Source organism: Haliotis asinina, chromosome 8 (assembly GCF_037392515.1).
Source record: "Haliotis asinina isolate JCU_RB_2024 chromosome 8, JCU_Hal_asi_v2, whole genome shotgun sequence".
Classification (NCBI taxonomy): domain Eukaryota; kingdom Metazoa; phylum Mollusca; class Gastropoda; order Lepetellida; family Haliotidae; genus Haliotis; species Haliotis asinina.
The window spans coordinates 63,029,465-63,057,292 of NC_090287.1; the positions used below are offsets into that span (position 1 = coordinate 63,029,465).

The window sequence follows — 27,828 nt, forward strand, 5'->3', positions numbered from 1 at the left end:
GAAGTTCATCGTTAATTTTAACTTTAGGTTCAAGTTGGCAGATCAGAGGAAGGGCTTATAATTTCTGTTCAACGACACACACTGATATGACGACAGTGGAAGGGAAAATTAACCCGTAACTGAATAATATAACAACTTCAAAATGTGTCCATCTGAAGTTAAATGTCTTGCTTGTATTTCTCAGATTGTTAATGTTTTATAGATCAGGATAGTCCCTGACTACTTCTTGCTATATATAGAGGATATTATATGAGTACCCGTGACATGAACACAAATTTTGTTTTATTAGCAAGGTCGTGAAATTGAGGAAAATTAACCCAAGTATACTTTTAAACGCAGGCTGGCTACCTGCATGTAGAATGCAACGTCACAGAAAAAAAACCCGTGACGTCACCTTATTGTTCATGTTCATCTTCAAAGAACTATAGCATCATAACTGTTGTTTTGGCAGTAAACCTGTCTCAGAAAGATGTCATTAGCGTTCATATTGATCAATTATCAAGAACCTTTGACTATTGGACGGAAGTATATTTATTAATGTGCTGTGGGCATGCATATATAACATACAAAATTAACATGCAATTTGTTCAGTTCTAGAGGTACTATTCTGGTACATCTGAACAATGTCGACTGTGCACATCAGATTAATTTGACTCAGATTGATATGCATTTTCCAGAGAAAGTATGTTAACACATCATACATAATAAACAGGAAACATAGTTTGATATTTGATAAAGTACATGCCGCAAAATACCATTAGAAATGACAGTTCCGTTATATTTCATCCAGACATAACATCGGTTTAGCCATCAGCTGTGTAATCATGAGCTAAATTCTGACGGGTTTCCGATTACACAGATGTATATACTATATATAGTTATCGCGCGTAAAGTAAAAACACGTTTGAAACGTGTCAGTTTACAATGGTTGGGTAAAATCAAAATAAACTTTAACAACACACGTGTTACAAGAAAACAGAGACTACGGGATATATTTCACTGCAAATATGTTTGCACAACTTTCAGTTTCTACTAAAAGAACCAGAGTAGGTTTCGTAAGTGCCAACAGGTGCTTGAGCTGTTATTGTCACGTGAACCTCTGATGTGGTGCCCGGGACGTTGACTGTGACGTCATTGCGACGTGTAGTATACAGATGCATGTAGTCACTGTAGCCCTTGTTGGAGCCTACGCTGATAGTGTAGGTCAGGTGATCTCTTCTGGGATAAAACACATCGCCAAACAAAACGCTCACTCTGTCAGGCCTCCATTGAACTAACGCTTTTCTTCCTGCATATGGGAATACAATTAGGAGATAAACATACTGTGTTGGAAATTCAGAGGTATATAGCGTGATTATATACCTCTGAATGACTTTGATTAACCACAATCACAGTCCAGTATTTATTGAAGTCATGGTAGAATATGTAATTAAGCAATAAGCAATAGGTAAACGGACAACCACTCATTGATTATTTACCTTTCCTTCAGATACCAGCGTTGATGTTTGTTATCATAATCAACCAAGCATAAACGCCGGGAAATAGCAGCATGCACCGAGCACAACGATCCTTACACGACATCCATCATATTATCGATCATGTCAACAACGTTACTATCGGCTCTCGGTTGAGTTAGTATTTGTTAGTTTTGGTCGATGTCCCACAGTAACCTTAAGGTAAACAGAAGAGACAAATGATTCTACTACTCCTTCGACATATCATACAGTGAAAGAATGTAATGTCTTCACTACATGGTTCTAAGGACAAGGACGGCTTAAACCAAGCCAGGATGGTTATTGTGTACCATGGAAATTCTAGATTTTGATCACGATAATAAATGTTCACATTCTATGTGCGAGTAAATTCAATATTACGAATCTATCATTTGACAAGAGCAACAGTTCCACTGTACCTGTAAGTACTGGCGCGGTGCTGTCTACTGTGATAGATGCTGATATTGCTTCACTGATTTGCTGCCGCATGTTTACTGCACGAACCACGGCTGTGTAACTCTCCCCGTCCTTCAGCCGCACACCTGACATTTCGCAGTATCTCAGGGTGGTGTTCATCCATACGCTGATGTCTTTTACCTGGCACTGGTAGTGACTGACGGTATCCTGGTCTGGCCAAGTCCACTGAAAGGCGAGAGAAGACATGGTAGACTGGGGGACGTCTTTCCCATGCTGGCTAAACCTGTTCTGCACCACAAGGTCTACCTCGCTACCAGCAGTGGATGGAGCTCTGAAGAGAATCTGTAGCTCGTTTGATGAGACAAGAGTGTCTAGTCCCACGTTGTTGGTGCACTGTGTAGTCATGTACAGCCTGATGCCATGGGATGGATGTGGGACGGTTATCTGACATGAAGTACCGCTCTCGGAGGTAAACCAGCTATGGAGATCAGATGACAGTCTCATGTGACCTATAAACATAAATTAAGATTTCTTAGATATAAGTAAGAGAAAATCAGAAACATCATAAATAATGTTAGCATTGATATGTCGATGGTTGGCATGCATTACTACTAAACACTTACCAAGAGCACACCAGCATATAGCAATTCCAGACTCATCGTCGTCAGCTGACCAGGATCCAGATGCGTGTACTACTTGAGTAGGTTCGCTCCCAGCATAAACCAAAGCGGCAGTTAAGTCTGATATTTTGGGTGGGGTGTGGTCAAGTACAATGGGTTTAGAAAGATAATGTGTCCTCAGTCCAGCACCGTTCTCAGCAATGACTGTTGTGTAAACTGGCGTCCCATGGGGGACAGTCGCCTCCACCAGCTGGTGGAAGCCAGCTTCTGCATGGCGAAGGGACTGCAGCTGAAACCCTCCTGGTGTTGTACCAAATCCAATCTGTATGTTCATCAAACCACTTTCTGGGTCCATCATCCTGGTGCAGATACCTAGTAGTGAGGGCGCCAGTTGCCGTGCTGTTATAGCATCTGATCCATGTGTTCTCTCTCTTTCTGTGCATTCCTCAATTTCTATATTTGCATCCTGGAACGATTCCTTACTCTGAATTGTGACTTCTAAAAGAGCTGAGACTGAAACAGCTTCTATTTCAAGTGTAAACTGGTATTCCGCACAGTGCAATGTATGGTTGTATCTCTGAACAAATGGGATCTGTATGTGGATGCCTGCCACTGCAAACAGAGCCTCTTCATGATCCAGATGATCCCGCTGAATGCAAACATTCACACAATAATGTGACCCGATATCTCGAGGTAAATCAACCTTAAATACATTCAAGAAATCAGATCCAACATCAATTTGCTCATAGGTCATGTTAGTGATGGAGATGTTTGTGAAGTCCTTACACACAAACCCATATGGAGGGGTAGCATCAATTAACACGGCAAGGGATGTCACTTCTTCACTGAGATGCCCTGCAAAGTCCTCTGCCACTACAGACACTGTGTAAGATTGTCCATGTTCTAGGTTCAAGTCTTCAAAGAGAAGTGAGTTCTTGAGTGTCACCGTGGTGTTGGTAACAGTATGTGATGAGTTGTCTTCCCTCAAGTAAACATGATACTGCTTCACACTGGAATGGTGATCCTGGAATCCATGCCATGAAACACCAAAAGATGAGTTATCAGACTGAAACAATCTACTATGATGATGTTCAGTGTTGAACACGTTTCCACCAACTGGAATGTCTGCATCTACCACAAAGCCATCTGAGATGACAGTGGCAGACATGTTCAAGGAGTTGATGGCACGAATCCCCACATAATACTTGGTACCATGAGTCATATTTACAACTGGTAGGGAGATGTTTGTTGAGAGTCCCGCACTCTGATATGGCAACAGATCTGAACCTGAAACAATAACACACGTGGCATGACAATTGGAACTTCCTCCGACAGGTTTATGTCCAACATGAACATATCTATATCAAGTATCAATTTCAACATATTAATGTTTAACATAGCAATAAATATATTAATCATGTGTCGAGATGAGTCACATACCATATCTTGTAACGCCAGCCCAGACTATGAATTCCTCAATGCTAGTCTGTGTTTCTTGGAACAGTCCTTGCCAACAGGCAGTTATGTCTGTTTGATTGCTGTCGAAGACGTCAAAGTCTCGGCTACATGTTGAATCTGAATCCTTTAGTGCTCGACCTCTTCTCACAGAAGGTGGTGTATGGTCGACTCGTATATTTGGGGATGTGAAGATTCTGAATTCCGAATCTGAGTACCATGCTCTGACGTAGATGACATAGTCCTCTCCGTGTTCGAGGGCTCGATCATATGGTAGACAGTGGATTATCTCAGTCCTCTTTCCGACATCATACCAGACACCTTCTTCACTAGCTTTAAATATTCCAGTCCCAAAAGGCTCGTTAAGCAGCCCCATGCTCCACTCATATCGTTGAATGCCACATGTCGTATCTACATCCCAGTATCCAGCAATACAAGAGAGAGAAGATATGATGTACAGGCTGGAATGGAGACGGGCTCTTGGATGTATGTCGACATCACAATGTGAGGTAACATTTGACATATCATGGCAGGTAAGGGGCGTGGAAGGTGGATTACACTTCCGGCCAACCACTGCACACGTGCAGTCATCAGTACAGTAGTGAGTGTCACAGGAGTGGCGCTGTAGCTCCAGTGTTCCCTCGCGTCTCCTGTGATCTTTTGATACAACTGAGACGGTAACTTTACCAACAGGACTCAGACGATGTGCATCATTCTCAGCCCAGACAGATAAAATGATTTCCCCTCCACCAAGAGTCTGTGTTAGCTGGATTGTGCTGGACTGTTCCTTCACAGATGGGTCATGGTTTACTGTAACTGTACCGTTTGTTAGTTCGCCACCTTCATACGACGTTCCAACATTAAGATGATAGCAGGAAATGTTTGATTCTGCATCTGAAAACCCATACCAGGTGAGGCTGACAAATGTTACTTCAGATCCATTGACGCTGGTAGTTTGCCACGTCAGTGGTGGCTTAAAGCCTCCTACCACCGGAGAAGTAGAATCAATCAGAATGTTGTTGCTGTGTGACGTCGTACACAAACCTGCACGGTTACAGGAAGTCACCGACAGTTGGTATTTGTCTCCATTCCTCAACCGCTTTTCTATGGGCAGAACCAGTAAGTACGAGTTCTGTGGCCCCAAGGTAATCTGTTCTACTGCTACTGCTGACTCGTGGTGGGTTTTAAAGCTGAGTATGTGCTCATGTATTGGACTCCTATTATCAGAGAACTTCCACCTTGAATACAGGACACTGTTATCCCACTGTATCGTGATATTTCCGAGACCATCTGGTGACGTTGATATGAACACTGGTCTATCGATGACTTCAGGCGCAGTGTCATCAACTTCAAAACTGGGAGAGACAGCTTCAACGAACAGACCTACAGGGTTGTATGCTCGCACTGTCACAAAAAGAGGAACAGAGAGTGGTAGGTTCAGCCCACTTGCCAAGTAGGAATCAGAGAGGGCAGTGTTGGTGAAGTTCATTGTGTCACAAGAACCCGATCTCTGTCCAATACAACACTCAAAATGGTGGATTCCTGTCTCAGCATCCTCAAAACCAACCCATTTACTGTGGACATATGATCTGCAATGGATGAATGACATTGAACTACAAATGTATAAGTTCATAACATTCGTAAGTATTTGCATTTGCGATACGCATGCCACTAGTAACTGCTCATGTGTGAAAACCGCATACTTATGTTAACTATTATTGTTAAGCAATGAACAATCTTTATATCATTTGCAAATGTAAACAAATAAACTAAACTACTAATGTTTTAGAAATAATTCACCTGTGACCGTGGTATTTGTTATGAGTGTCTGTGTGACCAACAATAACAATGCCAGCTGCAGGAGCAGATCCATCCATTACGACGCCATCCGAAGATGCAGTGACACAGAGCCCTGCATTGTTACACGCCTCGACTGTGCAGTAGTACTTCACTCCAGGGATGAAGGCATGCGTCCAGTTATGATCTGAAACATGTTCACACATCAACACATGGTGTGTAGCTAGCCTAGTTATGAAAGCTTTTGATTGCCACACAGTAGGCCTGGGGTTGATACCCGAAAATATAAATAAAAATGGTACTGTGTGCGAAGTTAATGAAGTCTCCAACGACAGTTTGATGTAACATTGCCAGACTAAATGTTAAGTGGATGTCCTCAATCAACACAAAAAGCTCTATAGTTACTTGTCCGTAGTCCAACAGACAGGAGAGGCTTGATGTCCAAAATGCCCGGAGAAGTCCCAAGTCCTATCCTGTAGCTTTCTATCCCAGAGTGAGGGTCGTGAAACCCAGTCCAGTGGCAGCCTAATTCGGTTGTGTTGGTTTGATAGTCCACATCACCCTTAGGTTATAGACAAATGACTGGTTTCTTTAAAATTCATATAATTGTCATGAACCAATGTGCATTCAAAGTCAAACATTTCAGGAAGGACCACCAAACTCCTCACCACAAAACATGAATGGAAATGAAATTAAAAGCAGAAAGCAAGTGATGAAATGGATACCGCAAAGCACATCGCCAGTTGTCACTGGGGATTCATAGTTCAAAGTAATGAAAATTTTCACCTTAATTCCAACAAAGCCATCTCGAACAATCCCAGCATATGGTTGGGAGTTGTCAATGGTGAATGGCTTGGATATGCACAGAGACTGAAGCTGGGCATTGTTGGTGGCCTAGAATGCAAAGAATTAGGGATAATACAGTCATTGTGTCACGACATGTTATGCGTTTCTTAAAATCAAACAAGCATTGTCCATTTAATTCTTCGTACTGTTTACCTGAAGTCTGATTTCATACACATGCCCTTCAATAAATGTATCATCAATTTGCATAATTGTAGATTCCGTTTCTGTTCCAAAATGTAGAGGTGGCGCATCTGTGTTGACGGATGTGAAAATACTCAGATGGTACGACTCGATGCCACTTTCGGGGTCGTGGATATTCCTCCAGTGAATGCGAAGTGCCTTTGTACTCAGAACCTTCTTGCCCGGGAAGAGTCCTTCAACCCGAATCTCATCACATACAGGTGGAGTCAGATCGCCCACTACTTCAGTAGAAATACTCTCTGTCACATGACCAACATGATCTTCAGCTGAAACATATGAAAAAACCTCAAAGAATTTCCAAGTAAAACATTCAGTTCGGAGCTTCTTTTCTCAAATGCCACTGATCAGATATGGTTAAGTATTAGCATGAGAAAATCTGAACTGTAATGTCCATCTACTGCTGATTTGTTTCTCTTGTTATGACAACAGTTCCATAGCCAGTCAACAACACACCCTCATGATATGATCGGATTATGTGATTATGAAAATAATTTTCCAGCGTTTGTTTGCTTCAGTTTTATCACCTTTGATGGCAACAAAGTACACTTCTCCAGTCTTGATGGAAAGACCCTCTGCTTGAAATGACGTACGCTCGCCAGTCTTTGTCCATGCCATGATATTTTGACCATGTGGATAGTTCCCTTCAAACATAAGGTTGAATTGTGATGTAGAAGGAAAACTATGAGTCAGCAACTAAAGAACAGAATTTTTCTACATTATTTGCAGATCATATATGGAATCATGTAAGTTCAAAATAGCTTCATACCAATAGCAATGGAGTAGCATTTGATTGCATGGGCATAGGCGACTCCAGGTGGCTGCTTGTCAGAAAAGCCAGACCATGTAATGACCATCCTTGAGGGATCAGTGATGTAGCCGGACACTGCGTTAGTTACACTGATGGAACCTGCAACAGGGGGAGTCATGTCCACCACAAATCCATTTCCGCAAATGGTAAAGGGCAATAATTCCTCTTCTGCATTTTCACTGATATTGGCACATATGTAATAGGATTCGGAATCATCAAAGTCAATCCAACCAAACCTGACAAATCCAGTTTGTGTAAATTTCCATGTCAAACATGATACATCCGAATCACAGTCAAACACCGGGACGTGTTGGATTCCTCTCATGATGAACCAAGTGACGTTGCGGCCAGCTGTATTGGTGATGACAGAACTCACTCTGCTGCTGCTGTTGATAAAGTCAACATCCAGCTCATGTAGCAGTTTTAGTCTTGTGCCTAATCGTTCACTGTGGAGAATATCTTCAATATTGGCCAGTCGCTTATCATCTGCAGGCAGTTCAAACAATGCATGCTCACCATACGACGTAGCGTATGGATTCAATGTAAGTTCAGTACATTTACTTCCAAACTGCCCTGATGGACAAAACACTCGTACGCATGTGAACAGAGTTTGATAAGAGTAGATCGGTAGCTTCAGGCATCTAGAGGTCTGAAATCAGAACGAATACTCATTCAGCAGCTCAGTATTTGGCTTCCTTTGGAAATACGACTTATTATATCTTGCACTCAGCCAAGGAATATGATGTTATGTCAAGTGGTACATTGATATATAGCGTACACTGTTTTCATAGTAACTATATTTGTTCGTAGTTATATCTTACTGGTATCATTAGATACATCATCTAAAATTTTACCTTGACATCACAAGAGCCAGGATCTACTTGCATCCATGTTGTAACCGGGCTGATATCTGAGTCGGACTTGACGATTGCCCACTGAATGATGCAGCTCTCAGATATCTTTAAGGACTCTCCACAGTCAATACTTCCTACTTCAACAGATATGTTTGTACAATGTCCAGTTTCATCTTGTACGGCAGAGATGATATTCCCAATCTCTGGATCGTCTGACACTATCACACCATCAGACAGCTGTTCTGTGATACAAATATGTCCATAGCATGGCGATATAGAACCCAAATAATGGTGTCCAGTTTTAACTTTTAGATTTTTGAAAATATGTGCTGTGTCTATGCCTGCTTCAACCATTGTTTCGCTAATGAGTTTGAAACAGGTTTCTGAAGATTCATCGTTACATGTCTTTTCCAGTAGCTGAATGTGGTAATGGGTGGAAAAATTCGTGTATTCACTGTTACCCTCCCAATGTAGTGTGTAAGATGCCGTTGTTACCTGGTAGTCAACGTCTTGAACACATCTGTATACTTCAATGCTGAAACTACTTCCTTTTACGAACCTTAACAGGAAACCTGGATTTGCTGTAAGCGGAAAAAACTGCACATGATAAGTTGAATTATCTACCATATAGCTTTTTGTTGTGACTACATCATCGGACAGAAAGGAGAAGCCTTCCACGGTTGTGATATTTCTGACTACAGTACTGTAGCGGTGTCCAAGATGCAGTTGGTTAATGAATGTAACATTAACGCTCGTTCTGTAAGAAAGGTTATTTAAGTCAAGAGAGTTATCCAACATCTCATCATTGAGTTCACATGTAGGACCATCATAGACAGAAATGGCATGAGGAACATCTGCCACAATCATGAAGCCATCTGACGACGAAACAGTCTCTCCACCAGAACATTTTGCCCGAACAGATGTAAAGTACCTGACAAAAGTCGAGAGAGAGGATGAGTTGACACAAGCTGTGTTGATATCCATCCCAAGGACACCTGTAAACGTTGCTATATCATCCATACCCGCTGCTGACCCGATGCCTATCTCAAAGGTCACGTTTCTGTGATGTTGGAATCCAGACCAGTGAGCACAAGCTGAATATTGCTGATGGAAGTCCACGTCTGTTAAAGAGTTGACATCTGAAGGATCTATATCCACGACCAGAGCTGGACCAGGAGGGAATAGTGATGGAAGACGGATTGGTTGTGTTCTTACCGTAGTGAAGTGGCCGGCTGAATTATAAACATACAACTCAAAGAGACATCGCTTCCCAAGTTCTGAATCCTGACGCTGCAGTGCGACCGTTGGATACTGAATACAGCCAGCATGTCCCTCAGCTTTGCACATCTCACTTGGCCCAGAAGGAGTCTGCAGTATTGGTGTAACATAGTCCTCGTCCATAACTGTAAAACATCATATATTCTCTTCACCGTGCAGTTACCAACTACATAATACATAATATAATACCAAAGCATGGATGTTTACACGGGAAAATACATCGGATATCATTGTTTTTCATGTTATCAGGTTATATCTCCAAACAGCTTCCTACATATCCCCTCCTTCGGTTAGCAATCTATAGCCCATTTTTGTATTGTATTGTCCTCTATAGATAAACTGTTATAGGTTTCATTCTTTTCTGTGATACTGTAGTTATTTTTACCGTCCTCCGTTGACAGGCTATTACAGTGTGCTCTGAATTCATATGTTTTGGTGGGGTTTTTTTTGTATTTTTTTTATAATTAATCGTCACGATATGGCTGCAATATTGCCGATGAGACGTTAAATATTAACTCACTCACTCACTCATTCCTACATGCCAATTAATTGTAACGTTGATGGACAGACAACTTACAAATGCAATATTGTGGCAGTGTATCGGACACAACCATAGTGGTATGGAGACAACCATATCAACATAAAACTATAACAAAAGATAAATATACACTGGAATCATTCTTCAGTCCCACAATCCTGTAGACATTTTAAAAATGGATCTAATTGTTTTCAAATGAAAAAATGAACAAATATGAGTCACATGAATTTGTTGAAAGTCGTGCTTACGTTTTAGGTGCATTCTCTAGCATGTATCGGATCAAAGACAGCGTTAATTGACAGATAACAAGTTGGTAAGAAATGAAACGTTCTTTACATGTTTGAGGCAAATGTAATGTTGTGGCCATATTTGAGGTACAACAATAACGATGAAGTAACAGCTATGTCAACATAGACAATCCAGACATATATGTTCAATTTGCAGCTGATGCTTACCCGCCCGGTATGTGACCGTGAACTGCTGATGTACTTCTTCAGGGTCTGAGAATGTGTGGTTGGTCCAGGTGACTCTGATGTGATCCCCGACTATCTCTGGAACTAGTGACCCGTGAACTTCTGGAGGAGTGTCATCTATCATCACAGGACCAAGGGTAGCCACTGACGAGACACCAGCCTTGTTTTCTGTCTTGATGAATATGTAAAACTCTGTCCTACTATCAAACCCTGTCTCATGACTGTGGAAACTTGTCTTCCCGTGGGTAGGTTTATAGTTGGCTAGATCCGGCTTGTTGTACGTTGATGCATCATACCCAAACCCTATGAAGGAATCCCGAATTTGGCTTTCGTTTTCTGTTAAGCTCCAGGTAAGGACAAATTTGTGAAACGGCACATAAACGACAGTCTCATTCAGATACGGTAGATCCCTGCATAGGCTATCAGCTGTCTCGTTGTCTATGTAACTTCCATATACTATAGGAAATCGCAGATGCGTGTCTGGGTTGTGATGACATCGTTCTTGGCACACTTGCATCATTGGAATCCAAGCCATTGTCAAATTAGAGTTGATTAGCCATGCTTGATCAAACATGCACTGGAGACTAGGTAAAGAAGACGCTTGATGGAGGGTAATATTTTCTATAATTGGTGGGGAGTGATCAAATGTAATACCATCTGAACAGATAACATCTGAAGGCTCTAAAGCATTGTTGACAGCGACAATTGAAGTAAAGTACCTGCCTTCTTTAGGGAAAACTAGTGATAAACTGTTTGTTGGTGCTTTTTGAATGATGGCATGGCTGGTATTTGTTTGCTTTAGTTCATCAATACTAAGACACTTGTCTGCTAAGCCAACAATGTAATATCTGATGCCACTCTCATGGTCAATAAAACCTCGCCAACTGATCAGAACATGTCCTTCACTGGTGTAATCTATGTCTGGACCATCAATGCTCCCTTCTTGAACGATGCCAACTACAGGAGGAGACTCATCAACCAGGACATCCAGGTGAGCAAAGCTCTTTAGCATGGCCCCATTAGTTATGAAGAGGGTGAAGTAATACTCTCTGTTGTGTTGACCTGTGTTTGTATTATTGGCTTTAAGAGTAGTTCTGCCAAGGTCCAGTGTATAATTCTGGAATTCACAGGGTCCCACAGATGGACAGTAACAATCTGGCTCTCGCTGACACCTAACCTGAAAAACACAAATATTTCTTAAAAATGAAACCCGTAGGGCCCATGTGCTAGGTCGGATACCATGGGGCTATTTCTATGCATTGTGATCCCGGTGAATTTCGTTTCCTGAAACCCTAAACACAATTTCCATGACCAACTCTAATGGAATTATATCAATTAAGAAATGAATTTACCTTTATGTATAAACATTTGCAATGTATTTGACAGCAATCGGAACATCGGATGGCCATTGTCCAGTTAGTAAAAACATCAGTGTGTCCTTTACTAACTTTTTTCATTCTATTTTATTTGCATTCAGAGTAATGTTTATAACTAGACAACAATGTTTGCCCATTTTAATCAACACATCTGATCTTCTTTTGGAAACACATGCACAAAATATCCAAATACGGCCAACACAAAATATGATATCATTAATCTTAGTAATAAATGAATAAATGTTTCAATGTCCGAAATTCATCTGAGAATTACCAAAGCATCGAGTTTCCTGACAGGAAGTGCCCCGCTCCCGAGATTTGATCCCGCATCAGTTGTTCCAAGCGCCCAGAGCACAGATGTGATCCCGCTGTGGACATCCCACGCTCGAAACTGAAGTACCATTGTAGAGAGATCTGTGTTGTTGTGAACATATATCTGACTCGTTCCATCTCTAACAAGCCAGGTATCAGCGATATCAGCCACACTCCTGTCTATGTGCACAACTACAGACTCCACGATGGTGTTCATCATGATGTCCTGGGCTTCAATCCAGACTTCATATGTTTCACCATCCGTCAGATTCAGATCGAGGTTCAGAGATTGGTTGGTGAAATCTGGAACTGATTCCCAAGACTTTTTTGAACCATTGTTCAGACTCCATTGGTACTTGAAACTCGTGATGCCATGGATACTCACAGTGCCGGTGACGGGTAAAACGCCCGTTACTTGATCATATAGACCTGATATTGCATTGCCTGTGTCTGGTTTCACTTGGCAAAAATAGTCATTCGTTATGTAATAATCATTATGGTAACGTTCGTTCCAATCTAACTGAATGTCCCCATGGTGAATTTGCCAAGTGTATCTCGTGTCCTTAGACGCAGATTTCACCCTCAATACTCTTGTTGTCCTAACCTCGAGTTTAGATGAATTATCATACAACAGAAAACGTCGTACAAATCTGACATTTCCAGCAACATCGTGGACTTCCACATATGTAACATACATGGCAGGCTCTGATGGGAGTGAGACTGTGATGTTCACACTGTTTCCGGTCAGATGGTCTGATTCAAACACATGGTTGGTGTAGTCCACGTCTAGTGTATCAGGACCAAGGTGTTGCATGCCATAAACATCCACCTTATAGTACTTTATTCCTGAGGCTTGTTCTTGTTTTCCAGACTCGGGGTAGGGATCTATCCAACCAGACACACCAACAGTGATGTTTGGGGTTTTAGTTGCTCTTGTGGATAGGAACAGGGGACTTTCAGAGGAACATGGAAATCTTGAATCTGTTGTACAGTGAACTGGGGCAACATTGTCGTATCTGAAGCAGATGGTTTTGCTTTGTTCGAGAGGGGTGAATGCCTTGTTGCCAAGGTAGTGCCGATCGAAGTTCTTGTAATCGAATGAACCTCCTGAATAGACCTTGATTACTCCACATAACCTGAAAGTATAGTTCTAAATGCGTAAACCATAACTGGTTGCTTACTGTTGATGAAGAAAATAAGTAAGATCAATTGTCATATTATCATATTCTTGTGTGTTGTATGGACTAGCGGCATGGATGTGAAATTGCTAGAGACAGTTCTTTGGGATTTAACAAAACCGACCAGAACATCACTTAGCTCATAAATACATTTTAAATTTACGATTACTTACTTACAATGTATGTTTATGCATGTATGACTGCAAAGTAAGTATATCAGTATCAAAGCCTAACATCCGCACATAACATACCATTTACACATACATGCATATATCCCTGTCAACAATACTATTATCAGATTCATTATTGCATGGGTTATCTCTAGTTGTTCTTCCTAAGTAGTAACCCACTTTACCATTCTCCATTAAGCAGGGAGGATGAACCATTCAGTACTCTGTCGCATGACATAAGTGATGACGGTGTGGACGACGACAGAGTCTTTTTGCAATCACCACCTCCCCTCAACGTAGTGGAAGACAGTGTGAGGTCAGTACCTATAACACAGAGAAAAACAGCTGGTTGATCCAACTCCGTATTCAAACGTACAAAATACCGTACATAAGATATTATGCAGTTATCGCCGATATCAGTGAGATCGTAACAAAAAAGACCAAAGCTAAAGTATCAGCATCTTGTTGTTTCACCTAAATTCATATTTCGAAATTTCACAAGGATATGACTAGTTGTTCTGACGTGGGGACAATAAGTCCTTTCCTAGTGTTCCCCGATTTGATGTTGCCGGATTATCGCTAAAACCGGTGTAAAAGCATTCACTCATTCACTTGTAATGGCACAAAAGAACAACGTTCTATTTGTACCTTCTAAAGTAGATACCAAGAGCTTTGCCTCTGATAACAGACACAACGGAATATTCCGCTCAGAGATTAGTGCAACACTTAAGTTTACCTGACAGAGTCCGTCTTTCCACTGTTAAGTTGCTGTCTACAATACCGATGTAGGTTCGACTGACATATACAGGCTGAGAGGACGTTACGTTATGTTGAAAGTCAGCTGTAATGCGGAAGGACATAAACCCTGGTTGTATGTTGACATACACGTCTGTCTGTGAATAACAGTCGGTGCTGTTGCCAACGCTGGTGCTGTTCTTCGTGACGCCGCTTAGGTCTTCTATTCCAACGTTGCAGGTGATCAAGTCGGCCTTTGTGTCAACTAAACAATAGAAGGGAATGGATACAAAATATACAACAGGTACACGCATCGACGTCAGTATTACAAGCCATTTACAGAATGTAAACTATTCTTAGATTATGTCATGCAACGTAGTTATTATGTCTACCACCTTAATTGTTCATAGAATATTCTCTTAGAATGCCCCCATTAACCAGCAAAGGACATGCTGTAAATCATGATATGATGCCAGAGGAATTGCACTTTCCCAGTGGGCTTGTGACCTAATTATCTTTGCTTGGGAGCAACAGATTGATATTTGTGTGTTAACACAAATTCAGCTCTAATATACTACGTGTTATATTAGCCATGTTTCACAAATAGAATTATAGAATACACATATAGCATATTGAAGTCCCAATATTGCCGAAGTACTGTAGGTTGTACTGAACTCCCTCTCTTGGTCGGAAGTTAATAAAATAATACTTTCTGTGTTCATATCTTCTTAAACAGATTGTTGAGTCTGTCCACAAAGCATAAAACTACTCACTGACAAGGGGTGCCGGTGTTTAATACACTCACCGTCACACACTGCCCTGCCATTCCTTCGGAATCCAGCTTCACATAAGCATGATTTTGTAAGACCATCAGAACACGTTCCAGGCCAGCACCACCTATCCTTCACATACGAGCACGTGGCTGAAAGAATATTAACCCGAAAGCAATAAGATGATAATTATGTTAGAATCAGCCAACCCTTCTCTGCTGCTTAAGATTTTTAAATCGGTAAACATGATAATGCTAACGGTACTTTTGCACAGTATGTGGAACGAAATATTAGCCCTGGGTGCACTTTCGGTGATGATTGATTTCTTTCACACTAAACAGGGTGTGAGTCGATCTACTCATAAAAGTCCGTAAATAGTCGCCTAAGCCCTAAGCACAAAGCCCAAAGCCCTACCCCCTACCGAACCATCCATTTTTACGCCCATATCATTCCCACAGGTGCTATCGTTTCTTCTTGTTGTTTTTTACTCTCCCAAAGCGAACAGTTCAGTTCCGCTCGAGTTCTGTTGTCCTTTAAAACAAAACACGAACTGTACTCTCACCACTTTTCTCGGTCAAGAATTGTTCTTTTCATTACACGCTTGGCTTTCTGTCCATCAATGATGAACCCAAGGCCGGGAAAAACGTTTGAGTGGGAATGTAGATAACACGGCACATTGGGTCTAGTAGAGGCATCGCAGTATACATAAAGAACTTAATTAAGCACGCCTTTTATGTTTGCAAGCACAGGTTTTCCAATACGTACATACAACTTCTCATGGTGACCACGATGGAGTTTTCCATGCCCGTATGAGAAATTGTGTGGAATCCATGTTGATTGTATGATGATGAAAACACTGATTTTCATACAAAACCATGTGTCTACCAGTATGGCGCTGCCATGTATAATGTTGAATTTAAAGGTCATTTTGCATGTCTTACACGAGTCAAGGCCAAACTGAGTGTACCCTCCGTGTGACCGTATGGAAATAGGCACTCTCCTCCTCGTAGCTCCTTCCCCCCTCCTGATCGTCTGAAGAGGTCGTCTTCATCGTGTAAGCCAACTTCCAATAAGTCCAGATTCTGAACAGGTGGATCCCTTTGTTCTCAATTCTTTGCGCATAATATAGAATCATAATCTGTATGGCATCTATGATATTTTTGACAGAGAAGTCAATTATTAAAATGCTTATAGGACACGGTCGGTAACAACCAGTATCGATGGTATGCATAATACTTGCCATCACAGTGTTCCTTATCTGGACTTAACCACAGGAGCGAATGTCTGATGTCCCCACTCATGTCAACACAACTACCTGCAAGGTAATATGGTGAAATATGCAAATATTGACAACCCGTCAATATGACTACAAAGCATTCGCGAATTATAGAGGAAATATTCGTCAAGACATATATATGTGGTGTTTTCGCGTTAAGCAGATATCTTTGGGAGAGTGCAAAATAGACTGTAACAAACGGACGACGGACAGATGAATTGATTACATATACCGTGTGTATATATATATATATGGTATAAAATACTGGGAAAGTCGTGAAAACCGAATTTGGTTCCAGATATCGCTAAATTAAACCCTGTGACATATCATCTTTGTACAAACTGTAAGAATCATTGCATATTTAATGCTTGGTCCTGAGGCAGTTGGCTTTGGATACCGGGTCTTTATCTACAATGTATGTATCTGTTTCAGACTGTTCATAATTATTCTATAAGAACACTTAACACCCACGGTAACACCTTTGCTTGTCTTTCTGCATCCGATATATATAATTTGCAGTGGCTGGGGGGTTAACACATCTTGTGCATTCGTGACATTCCTGTTTCAAGCAGTTTTCTAGGTATGGACACACTGAAACATAAAGGTCATGAGATGACTACACATGAAACTTAAACAGACGTTTTCTTTTTCAATCTGTAAAAATTGTCATATTCTGATTGACAGTCCTTATAATCAAAATATTCCCTACATCTCAGGTACCGAAATTATGCACACAACTATTTTAAATTCAAGTTGTTAACTTACGTTGACATGTATGTTTGTCTGAGCTTAGTTTGTAAAAATGCTTCGCTGGAGGGGTGTCACACTCAACACAGGTGTGACATCGTTGTGTGCGGCAGTTGGCAATTGACCTGCAAACTGGAAATAAATGTCGACAAAAAATGTTAAAAAGTCATTCAACTGTTGTCCACATTAGTTTTTGATTGTTAAGCAGGTATAAATTTATTTTGCCCAGCATATATATATATACACAATATTACGGATTACCTGTGTTCTGTCATGTATAGTTTACATGTGCCATATTTTGTATATATTATTTGTGCTCCGTGTTTCATATATTACTTATACTCTGTGTTGTATATAAGTTATATATACCTGTGCCATGAGGTGTATATCTTACCTGTGCTATGTGTGCGCTCTTTTGCGTTGTTGCCGCCGTCCAATGAGCAGTCACAGTGGAATTCGTATTTGACACCGCTTTCTGATAGCTCGTAAACACGCACCTGAACAATCATACAGTACGTTCATAAAACTGTGATTTCATGATATTACACCAACACAGCAAAAATAACTTAGTTTCCGTGTTTGCGGAAAACCCAATGGATACTGGGTAATGTAGGTTTCCGAGAGTTTCCGTATAGTTTACAAAATTGAAAGTAACAAGTCTCAGTTTCCATCATGTTTCTGCGACTGAAACTGTCGTTTGGAGTTTCGACTTGGTTTCAGTTCTTTGCAACATTCATAGTATGAAGAACTTGGTTTCCCCTATTGCGGAAACCTAGTGGATACTAGGTAATGTAGGTTTCCGCTAGGTTTCTGTACCCGGAATCACAGAGACCAAAAAAACAAAAAAAGGCGTATCTGAACCGACAAGCTTAGCTTGGTGCTGTTCCATTGGGGCCTATATTTACGTACTGTTTCATATGCGAAACAGTTTTGAAAGACAATAACAAAGCAAAAATAATGAAATTTCGAGATTTCCGGAAACCGGTGGTGTTGAGATAACATGTAATGTCATATAATTTACACAATCATCGATCATGTGGACATATGGTAATCGCTGCATGTTAATAACCAATTATAAACCAAATATAGCCACTGGGTAACGGAAACGCACTGGAGCCCTACTAGAATCTGGATGACGGAAACGCACTGGAGCCCATACTGGAAACTGGGTAAACTCACTGGAGCCCTACCGGATTGTGGTTAATTTGTGAGTTTCCATTTACCGGAAACTTGATGGAAACGTAAAGAAACGATCCGGAAACCTACCTTAAACTTAAGTTTCCATTTTGTTTCAGTTAGGTTTCCGGTGTCCGGAAACGCAGATATTTTTGCTGTGCAACTTCTTAATAAATTCGTTCCAGTATTATTAAAGTCCAATTTTCACGAGATCCTAAACGTGTTGAATAGAAGAAACAAAACCATTTCCGATAATGCTTTTGCAGTGTGTCACGAATTTGAAAATATTCTTTTCTAAATGCAATTGATCCTTTGATAGCATCACAGTATTCATGTTATTGGTATGCTTATGCCGGTCCTACTTTAAATTTTAGTCAGTGAAATGACTGATTGATAGTGGATGTACAATAGTAGGTTATGCAAGACCATAGTACCTATATGCAAGACAGTAATAGAGTAACAATGGACACTGATAAGTGTCAATAAATTACCCAGTCAAGATCCCATCCAGCCCTCGATCCTGAATTGTCATGCCATATTCTGAAACGTGAATAAAATAACATCCAGAAGTTGAAAAACAGAAAATATCAGCACATTTGAAGCACACTTATGTGTACGTTTTCCAGACAGTTGCCAACGAAACACGAAGAATGCATCAATCATTACGCACTATGACGCATGTTGATTCTGACGTCGAGGCCTTAATTTGACTCTGACTGACTGACATTTAATTCATATTTCGTTCATAATAGAAATGAATAGAACTTATTTTGGGGGCTGTCGAATCAATAGCTATGGAAGTCGTTGTCGCAATCAGTAATATATCTGAGGTGAACTCTTTAATGCATTCTTGGTGCGCTCAAAGTGTCGATTCTCATCTAAGCTTAACAAACATAGATGTTCCACGTAAAGTTTATAGTTATTGCAGATTGTAAACCAATAGTGAGTGTTTCCTGCAATCTGATTGGTTAATTACCATTGTCGAATAGTATTAGACATCCCTGAAAATGATGGCCTAATAACCGCACATGAATACACTGGCACTAATATGGCACTACTTTCGCTGCATGAATTTGCATAATGGAAGCTACTTTGTGTGATCCTGATTTTTTCTTGGTTCCTTTGATGACATTTTTGGAGAAGATGAATGTTTGGAGGAGTTCATGAATGATGAAAGTAAGTATTTCATTTGTTTACCTGACAGAAAGCTTATATGCTTTTTAAAGTAATGATTGAAGTGACATAAAATCTCAGTCGAGCAAACACATTTATTCCAAAAATTACATACAAAAGACAGTGTTGATATGATATATTCTAGTAACTGACTAATCAATAAAGCTCAAAAGTTCTTACAATTCTTAGACACTATATTTTCTACAAGAACCTGAATCCAATCAGGTTGACAACGCGGCTAACGCAGTCAGAATATCAGATCCGGCCTCGGCAAGCAAGCGTCCATCAGTATCGGCTGTCCAGAGTGGCACCAGCTATCGCTTTGCAACGGTCAAGGATGATGAGCTACAACAAATCATTGATGGGTCTTTATCAAAAGCAACAAGCAGAAATACAGTCTGGGGAGTTCAACGTCTTCGTGGTGCGTCAGGAGGAAATTGAGAGTTACCTCCCCTGAGTAGACTTGCGAAACGTCTTTCACAAAATGTTTTTAACCACCATAAATAAATGAAGTATACACATAAACATTATGCAAAGACAGAAAAAAACATGCGCATTAACGATAGTGTACAAAACTCTACTGTAGCATGGATAAAAACCAACAGAATCTAGTATTTTCCAAAATATTTGTTTCCTCGTATTCTTACCTTTTCATTATTCACAGAGTGGTTCCAAGTGAGAGGGTATCCTTCCGACTTTGAGAATTTTGATGCTCAAGCACTGAACACCTATCTTTCTACCCTGAAGTGAGGAATGGTCGTGGCGAACTCTATTCGAAGTCTATCTTCGTTGGCTTGCGAGCGGCCAGCAATCGCCATCTGCGTTCTCCTCCATTTGAACGTGATATCAATATTATCAATGACTGAGAATTCCACAGTGCAAAATGTGTTCATTTCTATGGTCAGATAAAATGACAAAAAGAGGGCCTAGATAAAACGAAACATCACGCCTCAATCCCCGCGACCGAGCTGGCGATGATTCGAGAAAGTTTTGATTTGTCTTCACCTGTCGGCCTATTAAACAAAGTATGGTTTGACATAACTCTTGAATTCGCCTGTCGGTGCCATGGAAACCAGATATCACTTCGTTCATCATCTTTTCAGGTGTCCACTGATGAAGATGGTTGTGAATATATTGAAATGTCACACTTGGAACTCACAAAAAATCACCATGGCAATTTGCCCGATTCCACAGAGCCAAATAAAGGGATCTATGCCACTGGTAATGCGCACTGTCCATTTCATCCTTTAAATTGTACAAATCCCACATGAATGAAAAACATTAATCGTTCTTTCAGCAGAAGAGGTCGTACTCAGCCATTTTGCAGGGGTCTGATCGCGAAAACAAAGCAAACAGATGCCTCTGCGTCGATCCTCGTGTCGTTGCCACTGCTTCAATATCTAGGCCCTCTACACACTTGCAAAATTCTTCGACTGTGTTCGTAATGGGAATGTTTCAGAGCATACATAATTCCACAACAAATGTCAATTTCGTTAATCAAAATGAGGCCGAACTTGACACGATGAAAATCGGTGATTCACGATTGGACCAGTCCACGCCACCGGGTGGACAAAAAATGGATTTCTTTCTTTGTTATTGTACTGCCATGGGGATATGACAGTAATTGAGATTGACATAAATACATGTAATGTGTTATTCATCAAGTTCAATTAAAACTATGACTGAAAAATTTTGTTTAGTGTATTTTTTTAAAGTTATGTATTTAGATTAGATACAATAGCATAACCCTTCTTGGCGACAGCGAAGCAGATCACGAGACGCTAACCGCATTGCGACACACGATCACACTATATTCAAAGAGTTCTTTGAAAAAACACTTCTCACAACAAATTGGTTTACAATATCGATAAATAGTGTGGTTTGTTCAATTTCCGGGATTCATTGGAATGCAACATAGGCAAATTTAGTTTAAAACCGACGGCGCCAGCCGGAAAAACACGATTTTAAACTAAATTTGCCTATGTTGAATTCCAATGAATCCAGGAAATTGAACAAACCACACGATATATCTTCTAAATATGCCCCATCCGTAATGAAGGTTTAACAGCATTACAGTGAATTTTACGTCCATCATAGGGTTACGATCGTATACTATTTCCTTACGACAACTTTCCAAACCATTCGAAACCAAACTATTCAAACAAACATGACCATTTGGAAATGAATATCTTTTTAATTCACTTACTCTACAACAGGTTTTAGATCGTTTCGAAGGTCTGTGCCCAGATACGATCACTTGACAATCTTAGCACATGCACTTGCCGTGAAGGCGGAGGTCACTGACTTTTTCATGAAAGTGTGCCACAGGTTAAATATCGGACGTGCCGCCCCCGCCACCCAATCCCCACACTTTTCGCGACTTGCGATATTATCATCTGAGGTGTGACATCATCACAACATCCTAATGATTCATGAACACATGCTCATGATGTGAAACCGTTTACAGTGTTAGAAGTTGGGCTATCACTTCTATCTGCAGTAAATCCGTGCATCTACATTGTAAACCCAAAGTCACCGTGTTCTGTAATCTGACTGGTTGAAAAACATTATCAAATGGGAGTTGATTCCCGGAAATTGCAAGACTATTCGCTGTGTATTGATACTTAGAAACATCCCAAACAATTGTTTTGTTGTGTCATCAGCAGTCGTACCGTCCTTGGAATCATATGAGTCAGAATGACGTCACAAATGAGCAGCTCCGGATGGTTCCATGGGAACCAGCTGAAACGGCCAGCTGATGACACTTTTGTACCCGTACTCGATGTAAACGAGTGCGGACAGTAAAACCCTTTGGTTAAACGTGTTGGCCAATTGCCGGGTGTTATTGAGTGTATGAAGCACGGGATGAAATATTCCCGTGCTTCAAATACTCAATAACACCTGGAAATTGGCTAACACATTACGTCTATCTCATAAATAATGCCTAAGATAAAGTTAACCATCTCGCATTAGGATCACCACCTTTTTCAGCATGCATTTTCTGAAATGTTTAGTTTCTGAACACAGTCTCACGTAATTGCATATTCCGATTTCTTAATCATTTAATAAATATTACATGCTGGAATCAATTGAAAGAGTACCAGTATATTATATTTATCGGTTTGTGCCTCAGTACCTGATATTGCTTGCATTGCTGTAGTACATCCCTGTCGTTTACCTTAATTTTTGTATCACACCTATTTCCTCGATGTTGACAGAGTTTTTAGCAACGTCTCCCCTACCAAATCCTCCTGTCATGCGCATGTCTCTCGTTGTGCCTTTATCACCTATCAGTCTGACGTACACTTTGGCACCGGTACCACCAAACAAGGCCATACTGGTGCGTATTTCAATCCTTAAACCTGAAACAATATATAACTACGTTCATGTGCAATATAGATTTCTGCTCATATAGGACGTGTACTGTTATAATTGCTCCAAGCCATAAAATTCTCGTGTAATTTGTCCAGTATTTCAGCAAAAACTGAAAACATTCTAGAATGCCAATCAAAGAAGTCTCCGAATTCTGGCCAGAATGTACAATAAATATGTTTAGTGAAAGTAGTGAGAGAAGTGCACGTAAAACCTGGTATTGATATTTTAGCCGTTGATACTCGAAGTGATTGGGATGTAACAATCGTATGCTGCTATTCAAGCGTTAAGTTCATTACGTCTACTTTGGGATCGTCGTTTTCGGACCAGACGCTGGAGGTGCTCCATCTCAGAAAATGTCCTCTTACAGTGGAACACAGATGGATGGGTCATGTTTGCAGGAATGATGTCCATTGCTTCTGGGATTCCAAAGTGATTACCACGCCATGGAACCTGTTATACAAACACAGCATTTATTTTTGTCTGAATATACAGTGGAAGCTGCCCAAACCGGCATTTGTCCAATCCGGCAAGGTGTCAGCATCGGCGTAAAATCTCGGTCCCGTCCGTGGCTTATACATTTATCTTCAGCTCTACAATCCGGCATGTTGTCTAAAGTGGATTTCTTCAGTCCTGATGAGTGCCGGTTTAGACAGCTTCCACTGTACAACATTAATTTTATTAGATTTAGAACTTTATTGAAGTCAATTAGTTTATCATGAGAAACACAGTGTTTCGGACTGTCTATGTACTCCTCCACGAGGTAAATTCAGAAGTTGACGTCTATAAAACTCTCTTCCTCATGTGTGTCGTCTCTTACAGCCATTCAAAAACATAACCGCAATGCCAATTTTGTAAATACATGCTGCACGAAAATTGGACGTTTCTGGACCGACTGTCCTGTGTCACTATGCAGCACTTGTACACTACCAACCTATCACAGTATTCCTCTAAACAGAAAGTGGTCCCGGTTTGGAGTGAGTGAGTTTTGTTATACGCCGCATTAATCAATATTCAAGCTATATTGTCTGTAAATAATCGAGTCTAGACCAGACAAGCCAGTGTTCAATAGTATCACCATCGATCAGCGCAACTGGGAACCCATGACATCTATCAACCAAGCCAGCGAGCCTGACCACCCAACCCACGTAGTAGTCTCTTACTCCCCTGGCTTCGATGGTATGGATGCCATCAGCATGTTTATCTTGTTCGCAGCTATCTTGTTTAGGTGACATGGTAGAATACCAGTAAAAACTAATACTCATGACTTATGAATGTGTCGCTGGACGCAATTTTAACATGCATTACTTCCATTTTATTCATTATCATACTGTGAAATGTTTACCTGTAGTGAGATCTTTGTGATGTTGCCGAAGAGTTGTCCCCTGTAGATAAAGGTTCCTTTGAGTATGGAACTGAAAGATGCAGCCATATGTCTCATACTTCCTCCCCTTGTCTGGTTTGTGTCCGTGAAGAAGGTGATGCCAACCTGCAAATAGTCATCCAAGTATGTTCAAGTGTATACTACACATGAACGGTAATCATTGATACAATACATTCAAGTATGTTCAAATATACTACACATGAACGGTAATCTTTGATACAATACATTCAGGGGATGTTCACGAATAGTTGTTATTTTAGTTGAGTTGAAGCTGTCATATTTGTGTGTAAGAAGAACAACATCAGCTGAATACATACACAGTATATATGTATATAATGGTAAAATGTAGTGTACTCACAGGCACATCTCTTCCCACTCTGACATCAGCCATTTCGTTTGCTAAATACGTCCTAACGATTGTAAACTGAGAAGAATTTGTGACCAAGTTGACATCAGCCTGCAATGTAGAAACTCTAATGAACCGTCCTAGTTATTTGACATGTATTCTTCTGATAGTTTCTAAAATATGTAACTGCAACGTTTACGTCTATTTTACATCTATTTTACATATTTTACAGTCCGTGGTCTGCTGGACTAGGTATCCGACCGCAGTACGGAATGCGACTTTTCCATCCCATGTAGTTTTACCAAAAAGACGTTAAAGGATGGTAGTTGTGTTATCCTGCCTTCCCATCGGCATTAAATAGAAAAGGCAAATACATGCTGCGAAAGAGGGGACTTTACGTGAAACTGCGATACATATTCCTGTAAACAAGCACGAATAACCGCCATTAGTTCTGGCAAGTACAAGCCCGCCCTCACACACACTCACGAGTGCACATACGAATGCACACGAAACGTCGAAATCATTTTCTGCTTAACATACTCAAGTCTATATGCCATACGCTTATGTTGTTTTACCCTGTGGACAGCATTAGGACTGCAGTTATATATGTATGCGTTGGAAACTGAAAAAGAAACAGAGTAAGTATCAGAACTGAATGTCACAAATGTGAGCCATATTTCATATTGCAATGGTATAATTGTATAATTGTATATCCTTTGTCCAAATGTATCACGGAGGCCTGTTATCATGAGATCCTGTTATTACTGTGACCAGTTTGCGAATATGAAAGGAGGACGTGTTATAACCAGGGCTTTTTATCAGAACTCTACACCACATACTCTCCCAACCCCCACCTCTCTCTTGTTTGAAGTAAAGTACACCAGTAACACAGGTTATCGAGAGGGGTGTTTAACAACTTACAGTCGCCGTTTGGACTGAACAAAGGAGCTTTGAATTTCAGTCTTGATTTCAGATTAGATGGATTGATTGCTTGGAAACGTGGGAAAATAGGGCAAGGAACAAACCGTTTACGTTTTACATAACAATGTGAGCGACGTTAATCCACAAAAGTTTACGTGTATCATCTGTTCTCTAGGACGGTTTGTCATTGATATTTTGAGAAGCGTCCAAAGTGAGTGAGTGAGTTTAGTTTTACGCCGAACATAGCAATATTCTAGCTATATGGCGGCGGTCTGTGAATAATCGAGTCTGGACCAGAAAATCCAGTGATTGAACAACATGAGCATCGATCTACGCATTTTGGAACCGATGACATGTGCCAACCAAGTCAGCGAGCCTGACCACCCGAAACCGTTAATCGCCTCTTACGACAAGCATAGTCGGCTTTAGTGGCAAGTATGGGTGGCTGAAGGCCTATTCTACCCCGTCACCTTCACGGGTAGAAGCGTCCAAAGCCGCCAGACAGCAATGACAAATTGTCAAATAACCGTCCATGACCACGTTTGACTTTGAGTTACCTCATACAAGCACCATGGTCCTTTCAAGAAACTGTCAAACAATTAAAAATGCTGTAACTCGAATGCACAAACTGTGTATAACTGCTCACAAAAAATATATATTTATAATTCAATGTGAAAAGCCTTCTGGTTTTTAGCCTTAATAAAAACGCCATACCTTCGGTGTACATGCATGGTGTTCGGAGTTATTGAGATGCATGAAAGAAGGAGTACTAACAAAGGAATGAAATGTCAGTTTGCTGGGCATGTTTGGATATTCACGATACACGAGGATAAACAGTTTCAGAATAGCAGAACGGCACAGTGTTGGTACATTGATGCTCTGTCTAGAGATGAAAGTCGCGCTTTTAAAACCTGATGGGAAAGTTAAAGGAACCTTCATTTACAGAGGACAGCTCTTCGAAAACTTCACATAAATCTCACTACAATAAAGGTAACGCTATTTTTTCAGAAACCCTCGGTCTTCTTAGTTAATGTAAGCAAGACCTGTGGAAATGATTTTGCCCTGAAAAATATCGTTACCGTTATTATAGCTAAAATGGTTGCAATAATGGTTGCAATAAAAACAAAAACAATGGCATCGGTTTTGAAGCAATTACTGGTAACCACAAACGACGGAGGTCACAGACACACGTTTTACAAATCTGGTAACGTCATAGAACAAAACACTATTGAGAGACACATTTGTGCATTTCTTTTGAAATTGACTCAACAAACTGAAATATGCTACTGAACATATGATGGAGCTCAGAGACTTCAATCGATCAGAAAAAAATATTACTTAGATAATAGACGGATCGTGCGTCCTGACTATCTTTACAACAAATTCCTTTGTGTATTGGGACAACAACTAAGATAATTGCATGAATCGATCACTAAAGACAACAAACATGACCACGTTCTTTAAGGTTGTAATATTTTAAACAATTCCTTACCCCCTTGGCAGCAAGTGCTTGTCCATCCGTGTCTGCACCTACACTGTCTGGTCTTTTCATTAAACTTCCCTCCGTTTAAGCAAAATGAGTTGCACGTTCTGTTGGTTTCGGGGACGTCGCCAACGAACCTGCTTTGACATCGTTCCTGGCATGCTTCTGCAGACTCTTTGTCATGACAACAACGTGTTAGGTTCCTGGTTTGGTACCCTCCACCACAGGATCTGCTGCAGTCCCCCCACTCTCCCACACTCCAGTCACAGTCCGCCACACATGTTCCACATGCAGAGTCGATACCAAGTGTTGCTATGAGCAATATCAACTGTAATGTCGACATTGTCGAAAATATCTGAATTGTCACCAAAACAATGTGTGACCTGTCACATTTAACACCATTTATTGCGTCTATGTTTACATGTTCACTGTCTGCAATCATACATGTGTCTCTCTTGGGCAACCAAAGCAGTGCAAGTTATCAGTGTACAAGGGCTAACTCAAACAGCGAATAGAAAAATTGACTGTGTTATCAGTTAGGCCTGGTCCAATGATATTTCAATAACGATATACTCTCGTCTCCACCTCTTAGGTGGATCGTTATCATAGTCGTTGTTTCTTTAACAGAG

At 40.6% G+C, this 27,828-nt stretch overlaps 1 protein-coding gene across 1 annotated transcript; it reads right to left on the minus strand.

Annotated features, from left to right (window-relative positions):
• Positions 1-507: 507 nt before the first annotated feature.
• On the minus strand, positions 508-27,542 carry LOC137294446 (uncharacterized). Its single transcript, XM_067825467.1, has 27 exons — positions 27,209-27,542; positions 25,371-25,417; positions 24,808-24,906; positions 24,411-24,554; positions 23,365-23,518; positions 22,872-23,055; positions 19,012-19,060; positions 17,739-17,841; positions 17,363-17,476; positions 17,069-17,188; positions 16,562-16,636; positions 15,357-15,473; positions 14,553-14,816; positions 14,002-14,140; positions 12,431-13,604; positions 10,763-11,957; positions 8,492-9,894; positions 7,596-8,286; positions 7,354-7,470; positions 6,782-7,095; positions 6,569-6,676; positions 6,188-6,344; positions 5,786-5,969; positions 3,971-5,574; positions 2,534-3,817; positions 1,913-2,419; positions 508-1,288 (listed from the first exon to the last, which is right to left on the minus strand). Exons 1-27 carry the CDS (start codon positions 27,540-27,542, stop codon positions 1,023-1,025), a joined length of 10,947 nt encoding a protein of 3,648 aa, XP_067681568.1. The 3' UTR covers positions 508-1,022.
• Between the last annotated feature and the right edge of the window lie 286 nt (positions 27,543-27,828).

What these genes read in the sequence shown, in the direction of transcription:
- LOC137294446 (XM_067825467.1), bottom strand. Translation starts at nt 27,542, where the DNA reads ATGTCGACATTACAGTTGATATTGCTCATAGCAACACTTGGTATCGAC. An exon ending in TGTATGAAATCAGACTTCAG is followed by an intron (nt 6,677 to 6,781) that starts GTAAACAGTACG and finishes TTTGCATTCTAG; the next exon opens with GCCACCAACAATGCCCAGCT. An exon ending in GTCTGTTGGACTACGGACAA is followed by an intron (nt 5,970 to 6,187) that starts GTAACTATAGAG and finishes AACATGTTTCAG; the next exon opens with ATCATAACTGGACGCATGCC.